Source organism: Molothrus ater, chromosome Z, assembly GCF_012460135.2.
Source record: "Molothrus ater isolate BHLD 08-10-18 breed brown headed cowbird chromosome Z, BPBGC_Mater_1.1, whole genome shotgun sequence".
Taxonomy (NCBI): domain Eukaryota; kingdom Metazoa; phylum Chordata; class Aves; order Passeriformes; family Icteridae; genus Molothrus; species Molothrus ater.
In genome coordinates, this window is record NC_050511.2 from 8,412,864 (window position 1) to 8,422,408 (window position 9,545).

The 9,545-nt window shown below is 53.9% G+C and overlaps 2 protein-coding genes across 2 annotated transcripts; both read right to left on the reverse strand.

Moving 5' to 3' along the window:
* Positions 1–1,895: 1,895 nt before the first annotated feature.
* RPP25L (ribonuclease P/MRP subunit p25 like) lies at positions 1,896–4,202 on the reverse strand. The gene is made up of 2 exons (XM_036402528.1): positions 4,133–4,202; positions 1,896–3,217 (listed from the first exon to the last, which is right to left on the reverse strand). The coding sequence occupies exon 2, from the start codon at positions 3,206–3,208 to the stop codon at positions 2,660–2,662; it is 549 nt and encodes a 182-aa protein (XP_036258421.1). The 5' UTR covers positions 3,209–3,217; positions 4,133–4,202; the 3' UTR covers positions 1,896–2,659.
* An 877-nt stretch (positions 4,203–5,079) lies between these two features.
* Positions 5,080–9,541, reverse strand: DCTN3 (dynactin subunit 3). Its single transcript, XM_036403802.2, has 7 exons — positions 9,427–9,541; positions 9,224–9,308; positions 8,257–8,343; positions 7,267–7,350; positions 6,650–6,708; positions 5,852–5,911; positions 5,080–5,438 (listed from the first exon to the last, which is right to left on the reverse strand). The coding sequence occupies exons 1-7, from the start codon at positions 9,523–9,525 to the stop codon at positions 5,349–5,351; spliced, it is 564 nt and encodes a 187-aa protein (XP_036259695.1). The 5' UTR covers positions 9,526–9,541; the 3' UTR covers positions 5,080–5,348.
* Between the last annotated feature and the right edge of the window lie 4 nt (positions 9,542–9,545).

A 9,545-nucleotide genomic window follows, 5' to 3' on the forward strand; every position in this document is an offset into this window, starting at 1 on the left:
ACACACGAACACACACACACACGCAGACACAAACATACAAACACACACACACACACACACGCACGCACGCACGCACCTGGTCCCACACACATCGGGGCTTGAGGGTGCTGAGGATGGACTTGCCAGGGCAGGGCTGGGGGTCCTTACCGGGTCACAAAGGGCTACAGGCAGGCAGGGGTGGGCTTAGACCCCACGATAGCCCAGGGAGAGGAAGGAACAAGACATTAAGGGAAAATCACTACCTGGGAATATGATGAAGATCAGCCTCACCAGCACAGCCGGCTTCCCCCTGTCCTGTCAGTGGGGAAACTGAGGTACAGGGAAGCCTGACCCCATGCACAGCTGCCAGCTTTCACATGGGCATTGGAGCCAAAGAAGCCTTCGTGTGGGGCTTCACCCAAAGGGGGGGCACTCCTCCTGAAGGGCACAGATGTAGCACCCAAAGGAGATGGCTGGGAGACAGGAGGAGGGGCTGGAGGGGCCCTTGGGAAGCTCCCTGGAGACCCGCAGGGATCAGCACCTGCAAATGCTCTGAAAAACCACATCCAAGCGCCACATACGCCTGGTGACACAGATGCACAGCAGTGACACCGGGGTCTGTGGCAGCCAGGCATGGTGTCACATGGTGTGGCTCTGTAGAAGAGGCAGCTGGATGAAGGATGGGTGAAGGGCAGAGCTGGAAGGGAGCTGGGACATCTCTCTGCTGACCCGAACCCACGGGCTTGATGGTTGGGTAAAGCTCAGTCCTGAAGGGAGAGCCACCAAGTCAGCTGAAGATAACATCCAGTGAAACAAGAATCACTGCAGCTTTGGTGAGGTGGCTTTAAACGTGCCACGGCCATGAGGGAGGGTTACACAGGCTGCCTGAGGATCTGGCTCTCGGCTCTCTACTAAGGGGGTGTTTTGAGTAAACATAGACACATTGCCAGTTGAAATGTCAGAAGCCATCTGATCAGACACTTGAGCATCTTCCTTGGCATTTATGGCTAATCTGCTAATTAGTCGAGAAAAGTGGTCTCCTCCTTAGAGGAGCAGTAAGGGAGCAGCAGCTGGGAACAGCACAAAGATAAAACAGATTAACTCTGCCCCATCCGTGGGACTCACATCTGCCAGCACAGCCGACAGGTCCAAGCGTTTCCCTGACTCCCTGCAGGTGGTGGGGCAGGAAGCAGTGAGCCCTCCAGAGGGGGGAGGAGGCGTGCAAGCCTGGCACAGTCCTGGCTCCCGGGCGCTCGTTTGGATGCAAGGCAGGTGTCTGTGCGCCAGGCAGGCTGCTGGAGTCTTGTCTGGTTGCACGGGCAACACACTGCACCTCTCCTGCCCCCCCTCACTTGGGTAAAATCTCTTCTTCTGATGCTTGTGCTGTTACCCTTAAACTGACAGTGCAGAGCGCTGGGTCCAGCTGGAGCTCACTGCACAAGCAGCGACACAGGAAGGGCCCGGGACAGGGAGTGCTCAGGACACGTGTGAGCTCACGATGCGAGAACTCAGCCTGTCACAGAACAGCCCTTCTCTCCAGCCCAGAGAGACCAGACCTGCTCCAGGAGAGAAACTGCTGCACGAGAGAAGACGATCCATCCTTTGCCTCAATCAGCAGAGTTCAGGATGAGTCTTTTTGAGGCTGCAGTTCCAGCCAGTTTATTAAAGGAGGGAAAAAAAATTAGCAAAAAAATTCACAGAAAAGAAACAGAACCTTGATCTATTTTGGATGTGAAAGGAGGTTAGCATTTCGATAATAACCTCCTCTTGGATCAGGGTCCATTTACAGCTACAAGAGGAAGAAACAGCAGCAGGAGAGCTGGAAGAGCAGAGTTTCAGCCAGCAGCCGCAACCCCACCACCAATGCTTACAGGGTGACCTCCAGTGGGATGAGTAAGACATGACAAATTTCCAAGTTACATGAAGTTAAATCTTTATTTTAAAGCCATCTTTGTGCATTATCAAGGAGCAGAAAGGAGAAAGAACAGGATCCTTTGGAGCTTTCCATTACCACCAGCCCAGGACAGCTGCAGAGCCACAGGATTTCAGGCTGGTTACAACATGAAGTCGACTGCTGCCTGTTTGGAGAGAGAACCATGACCGCCAGTTCTGCTGAACCAAGGAGCTATGTGCACATGATGCCAGACAGAGCTGCATCCTGGCAGTCCTACATTCCACCCCCCCGACAGGCTCAGCAGAAGGACTCTTCAGGCACAGAAATGGCTGGCCCAGCCCTGTGCCCTGCTGTCTGTACACTCACGAGCGGTGACGCTGGCAGCTTCCCCAGGTTCTATCTCCCCTTAGCACTGGTCAGAGCAACCTGCACCTGGCACACAGACACGTGTCTGTCCCACTGCCTGGCCTGCTGCATGCCCAGGCACCTGAAACCTCACTGGGCTAGCAGCCCTTCGCTGGGGCTGGCAGCACACCAACAGTTCTTGCTCAAGAAGAGGCAATTCCCATCTTCTGTGATCCCCTAAGGAGTACAGCCCGGCAGCCTCTGGCACGGGAACTTGTCAAAACCCATTTTCAGATAGCCAAGATCACACCCAGTTGTAACAGTCCGCTCCTCCTGCCCTCCCCTCACGCCTCTGTGAGCCCCGTGTTCAGCAGCAGCTGTGCAGCCACAGCCCCGGGCTGGTTTCTGCAGCTCCCCTGAACCACGCGCGGAGCTGCCGCCTCAGGGCCCGCCCGGCACTCCCCCGGTGGAGCGAGGGTGCTTCCCCGTGCTGGCAGCTCCCCGGCCTCCGCCCTGCTTCCTCTTCATCTGGCCCTGCGATTCTGCTTTCAGTGTCTCAGTCCAGAAGGCATCGAAAGATCCCGGGGCCTGGTATCCCGGCTCCTGAGGATCCAGGGCATCTTTGCTCAGCAGGACACAAATGGCAGGAATGTTCCTCTTCACTGTCAAGGCATCGAGGCCTGCCTCAGGCACAATGGGCTCCCAGATTTCTTCGATCTGTCTGAAGAGCACTTTGGTGATCTGGTGCAGCTCCTTCAGCCTTCGTTTCATGATTTCCACGCAGGTGATGGTCTTGCTGACGGCCTTGCCTGAGCCAGTGAAAAGAATCTGCCTCACCGAGTCCTGCTCCATCTTGCTCATGGCATAGCCCATCAGATTCCTAATTTTGCTCCCGTCCTTCACCTTCATTTCAATAATATCAGTGGGCAGGTCAGTGAAAGGAAGAGGACAAGGTTTCTCCACAATTTTGGTCTTCTTATAGTTCTCCATTCTGCAATGCTGAAAAGGAAAAGAGACCCATGAACACCCAGCCCACTGTAATTGCTGCACAAAGAAACTCTCACCACAGTTAGCTACAACCTTTCCTCTGAAGGGCACTCTGAACTGTCAAGGTTGGGAATCCTGGAAAGGCACAACTAAAAGATTAGCCCAGTCCCAGTCCGCATACGGACATACCTACAGTACGAATGTTACCACAGGGCAGCTTGAGCCTTGGCAGGCAGGCTGTGAAAAAGACAGCTTTAGTGTTGTGGGCTAAGCAGGGTGACATGAAAAACACTGCTGTATCTCAAGAGAAGACAGAACAAACAAGTGAGATGGGGTGACTAAGAAAAGACCTCGGGGATGCTGGCCACAGCAGTATCAGAACATGCACAGGATGAATTCAAGCACAGTTTACGTGCAGCACCTCGTGTACAAATACAGGCTCATGGGGATCTGGCCGGCCCAGCTCAGGGGAAAACACTACATGTCACAAGGGAGATGGCAAGCCAAGGATTGCAGGAATAAAAAAAGCTTTCCTCGAGTAAAAGACAGAAAGGCCAGGTCTCACAGCTGCCGTCTCTGCCAAGGCAGATGCCATCCTGACCTAAGTCTGCTTGACCCTGTGCGGGGCACTCCACGTCTCCACAGCACAGCTCAAGGTGCAGAAGGTCGCAGTACTTTGTTACCGGCAGGCTCCTGAGTCCCGCTGCACCCAGACCCTGCACCCCGCACCCCATCCTCCTCAGGGACACGGCAGCGCGGAGACCCCGCTCCGAACCCTGGGAGCACACGAGGCCCTCACCCCCACACGGCCACCCCCGCCATCGGTGCCGGGGGGCCCGGGGGGAGCCGGGCCGCCGCGGCGGGATGCGGGAATGCCGGGGTGGGAGTGAGGGATGCCCCGGTGTGGCGTGCGGAACCCCCGCTCACCTGTGGCCGCCTCAGCGCGCCCTTCGACACAAGATGGCGGCCGACGCCGGGCGCGCGCAAGCGCGAGGCGGATGGGCGGGGCTCGATACTGGGGCCACGCCCACCAGTCGCACGACTGTGCCGCTAGTGGGCGTGGTGAGAGGTGGCCCCGCCCACTGGGCGGTCCCCGGGCATCCCCGCTCCCACGGGCGCGTCCCGCTCTCCCGGCACCGGGCGCGGGCACGGAGTCCCTGTGGGCACATCCCGCTCTCCCGGCACCGGGCACGGACACGGGTGTCCCTGTGCGCGCCCACGGAAGGCCGAGTGTCAGCTCCCACCCTTACCTCAGCTCCCCAGGCAGCTGCAGGGAGCGGGGGTTTTCCGCAGGCCTGCAGCCCCACTGTGGTTTGACAACCAGCAAGGTTGATGATCAGGGAGAGTTCAGGGACCAGCAAGCTCTTCTGGGATTCCTATGGGGATTCTGCCCCGGTCCTGCAGGACTCCTAGGTCTCACTCAGCTGGACAGTGTCTCACCAACCTGAAGCGTTTGAGACCCTTGCAAAAGCATGGCCTTAGAAACTCCATGTTAAGCCAGACCAAGCAAGGCATGGCTTGTGCCTTTCTGGAAAGAACCAGCATGGGCCTTGGCTTGCAGCAGCCTCAGAAAGCAGAGGCAGGATAAAGGCAAAAGCTGCTGCCTTCTCTCAGCACAGAGATGGGAGAACAGCAAGGCAGAAAAGTTCCAGAAGACCAGATTCCTGTGGGCACAGGCAACTCACAGGAACAGAAGGAGTGTGGGGCACAGTCTACAAAACTGTGGGACTGGAAGGAATTTACCCACCCTTGGCCCAAGGCTGAAAGGAACCACTGGCCATCTCCTGGAGGCTGCCAAGAATCACTGCCTGGGGAAAAATCCCCAGTCTGTGCCAGGAATAGTCCTCACACCCAGGGAGAGACAGACAACCCAGTTACCGTTTCAGGACTTTACTATGGCCCACAGGAAGCACAGAAATTGGGTTTTTAGATACATTAAAACTGAGATGCATTTCAGAGAAGTGCAAGATTTGCAAACAGTGGCAGATTAAGGAGCAGTGTGGCTGGCAAGGCTCTGTACGGAGTTGGGAGGATCCTTCCTTGTCACTTCAGCATGCTCGTGCCAAGCGGGAAGGAGCTGGGACCAGCAGGATGAAAGCTGTGCCACAGGAGCCCGGGGCACGCTGCGCTCCCAGCTCTGCCATCACTCTGCCACAGGTTTTGCTTGCTTGGCCACTTCCAGACGTGTCAGGATTTCATTCCATTGCACAAACTGCTTGGAGAGAAGCAGGGTCTGGACATGACACTTAAGGAAAGTAATGTGGAAACTGCAAGGAAGAAACCCAGGTCAGAGCATCCTGACAGCACCACTACAATCCTGATTCCTTCAGAGAGCCCAGGGCACCAGGCTGTTGAAAGCCTACATGGATTCACTGCACAGCACCTGCACAGCACCAAACACCCACAGAAGGTCCAGGAGGCACTTGTGAACACCACATACCACTGCCATGAAAGGGCTTTCTACACAGTTTCCCTACCCACTGTGGCTTTGGGCTGTGCCTCAGCACTGGGATCCTAGGCAGCCAGAACAGGAACACAGGTGTCACCACATCAGAAGGGCTGTTAAACCCCAGGCTGGAGATGCAACAGGATCAGCCAGGGGAAGGGGTCAGTTCAGGTGTTCCAAGCCCAGAGTTCAAAGGATACCATTTTGTTGTAATCCTCAAGGAGTGTCTTGACACTGTCAGTGAGATCGTGGCGCTTCTCCTGTGAAGAGGGGAGACATGGTGCATGAGCAATAAATAAGGTGAAGGATATTTCTCCCTTCCCAGTCCATGACAGCAGGGCAGGAGACTCATCCAAGGCCAGCACCGAGATCAGTGCTCAGGCCCTGGCTGTGGGTGCTCACTGCAGCTGGACAGGTTTCCAGAATCAAGAGAAAGGTGACAAACACTGGTCCCATAAAGCAGCAAAGCCCCCAGGCTTGCACTGCTGCCTGCCTCTCCTCAGTATCCAGGCTTTGCTTGCCCCAGAACAGAAACTCACAGCAAAATGCTGAAAGAGACCATTAGGAACTGCCCAGGCTACTCACTGCCAGCTCCAAGAGTGCTCATACAGGGAGGGAAAGGGTGAAGGGACAGGGTGACAGTGTCAACAACATTCCAGAGAGTAAGACACTGGAGGAGAGCAATGCCTCACCTCAGTGTCTCTGTAAAAGGGGGAATTCAAGATGGTTGAACCCACTGTCACTTACTACACGTCACTGAAAGCTGTTTTGAGCGAGGTTATGGTGGGCAAATTTCCAACTTGGACTCAATTCACAGAAATCCTTTTCCCCTTAGAGTACTTAAACTTCTTTAAGACCATGGTATAAAAATTCAGATTGCAAAAAACTTCCATAAATGAGCAACTCAAGCAATTACAAACGCAGGGGGTATCAGTACAGCCACTGGCAAAAGGTTCCTAGGCCCTTCTAGTCAGTACTGATAGGAATATTGATGGTACCTGCTGCTGTATGTGGATCTGTGAGAGCCGCTGCAGTTTGGCTGCATGGTCAGGAACCGCTGGAAACACAAAGGAGAAATTACTTTGGGTTGTTTTACAGCACATGGGAACAGCTCCCAAAGTACAGCCCAGTCCTCCGCCATGAGCACAGCATGGCAGAACTCCACTCACTGAGTGCAAGTGTCACACACTATAGATAAAACTCACACAGGATTAAAAAAAAAAAAAAAAAGTTAATTACTCTGCACATGGCACGAGCTCAGGGATTGCCAAAGTGAGGGCTACTCAAGAGCTACATCAGAGTAAACCACCTGCCAGGAACAGAGATGTGCTGGATGTGACAGAGCTCACAGGAAGGAATGACCTGCCAGGCTCCACTCTCTCTGCCATGGTGCTCTCCCTAGCCTGCTTCACAAACTCTATCACCTCCTTGACCCTGCAAGGGAGGCTGGAGCAGCATGACGCAGGAGCAGACCAAGTTTGTACTCAGTTTACTCTCACACCACTAAGCTGTCCTCTTCTCCAGTCCCAGGCTGAAGACAAAAGAAACAAAGCAGGACAGGCCACAGCTCAGCAGGTGGCATTTGCAGCTCCAGCTTGCAGAAAAACATGCATACCTTGGATACTGGTGCTGTCCAAGATGGGCTGGAGGTTCTTCACCTGCTCCAGAAGGGCTGCACGGGCAGGAATGGCCTGTTCCTCTGGATGGGGGGGACAAGGAGCAACATCAGTAAACACAAAACACTGCTCTGGCTTTTCACAAATAATGGTAATTTTTCCAGCTGATCTGTCTTTACAGAAAGGAGCTAGTTCATGATTTTATTTACACTTTTTTGCAGCTCATCCCTGGGTATTGATTCACATCAATTTCATGCTGGAGAATCTCCACCAAGTTTTAATGAGAGGACAAGGAGTATGGGTACAAATTGAAACAGAAGAAATTTAGGCTAGATATTAGGAAGAAATTCTTTACTGTGAGGGTGGTGAGACACTGGCACAAGTTGCTCAGGAAGCTGTGGATGCTCCATCCCTTGTAGTGCTCAGGGCCAGGCTGGATGGGGCCCTCAGCAACCTGGGATAGCTGGGGAGGTGTCCCTGTCTATGGCAGGGTGGGTTGGGACTGGATGGTCCTTAAGTTCCCTTCCAGCCCCTTAACATTCCATGACTCTATGGAATTCCATTTACGGATTATACCATTGCAGATTGATCAAATTCCTTGGGTCAAGAGAGGACAAGGCTAGGGGATGTCAGAATACACCCAAATGTCTTCTGTTTTTGTCCCAGCCTGGAGAATATTGGAAGTGGGGTGAGGAAACCATTCTAGCTCCAGCTTTTCTTACTGGCCTTTGATTAATTTGGGGCTAGAGTGAGTGATCAATATGGGAGAGATCAGAGCTGATAAAAGTACAACATGGCTGTGCACAAGGGAGCACTGAGGGTGGCAGACATCCCTGTACAAACCTCTCTCTGACACCTCCATGGGGCATGCCGTGCCACATCTTTACAGCTGAAGAAAAGAAATCCATCCTGACCCATCTTAGGTAAAGAACACTTTTTTTGCAGTGCTACAAAAGCCTCCCGTTTCCCCTCATTGTTTCATGCCATACCTGCCAAGATGAACTGCAGCTTCATAGTGTCTGGAACAGCCATCCTGTCAATGTACTGGGGGTCAAGGTATTTTATTACATCTTCAACTGGAGGGATAAACAGGTTTGGAGACAAAAAGTAGGGGAAATGTTATGGCATTCACAAGAGCAGCTTCCCCTCAGATAATTTTGCAAACACTGCTTACATAACCACCTTTCCCCCCCCCCCCCAAATTAATTAATTTCTATGTGACTTTGAAGAATGACAAATGGCTTAAGCCATGAAACACTGCTTCAGGGACAACTGGAAATCTTGCTTTTTGTCTGGATAACAGTTATCAAAGGTGAGTGAAATCTGCTTTCTCCCACCCTCAGGACAAAACCAGCCAACAGTGCCCCATCTTGGTCCTTAAAATCATCCATAAATACATGGTTTATTCTTTCATACTGAGCAGCCACTGCAGACTTGGACCACAACGACCCTCTCTGCCCCTCCTGTGACAAAACAGGGCAAAACCTGGCCAACATGCAGCTCTGCATGTTGGACAAAGCACCCCCCAGTTTGGAGGCAACTCCCCAGTTCTGCCCACTGAGTGTGAACTTTATTGCTCCCACGACACACAGAAGGCAGAGCTACTTCAGCATGCCCAAGAACTCCAAGTGTGCAGGCATTCATTTAAGAAGCTCATGCTCCAAGAGCCTTCAGGGGCTGCACTTCAGGCAGAGCACATCCTGGCACTGACACGGGCAGATGGAAATTGACCAAAGAACAGGCACCAGCCGCCCGTTTCCCACCTCCGACTGCTGACCTGCAGGATCTCGAGCACAAAAACCTCTCCCAATTACTTATTTCTGTGCCAAACAAACTGAGATAAAGGCCCAAAACAAACAGATGGGCGGATGGTACTTTTGTTTAGAGAAGCGAAAAGCTTTGGAGCTCCCCCCTCCCGCCCTCTGCGACCCTTCCCGTTCCGCAAGAGCCGCTCACTTTTCTTAAACAGGATTTTGATCCTCTCCCTCTTGCCAGCGATATTGTTCAGCGCCACCTGCACCTTCACCAGCTCGTCCGCCACCTGCAGAGGCACAGAGGGAGGGCACGGCGCTGTCAGGCCCCCCCGGGCAGCGGCACCCCAGGCCGCGCCGGCCCGCACCAAACGGCCCCGGGCCGCCCTCCGCAGCTCCCCTTGGCACCTTTCGCGGCGCGCAGCCCCCGCCTCCGAGGCCGACTCGCTGCTCCAGCTCCTCCAGCCGCCACTGCAGCCTCCGCAGCTCCGCAGCGCCCGCCGCCATCTTCGTGTCGGGCGGAAGCG

Bases quoted from the DNA above. Each gene is read 5' to 3' on its own strand.
- RPP25L (XM_036402528.1), bottom strand. From the start codon at position 3,208: ATGGAGAACTATAAGAAGACCAAAATTGTGGAGAAACCTTGTCCTCTT.
- DCTN3 (XM_036403802.2), bottom strand. From the start codon at position 9,525: ATGGCGGCGGGCGCTGCGGAGCTGCGGAGGCTGCAGTGGCGGCTGGAG. The intron at 7,351-8,256 runs GTATGGCATGAA...CCCCCCATCCAG, and splicing joins GCTGCAGTTCATCTTGGCAG to AGGAACAGGCCATTCCTGCC. The intron at 5,912-6,649 runs GTACCATCAATA...CCCTCTTCACAG, and splicing joins AGATCCACATACAGCAGCAG to GAGAAGCGCCACGATCTCAC.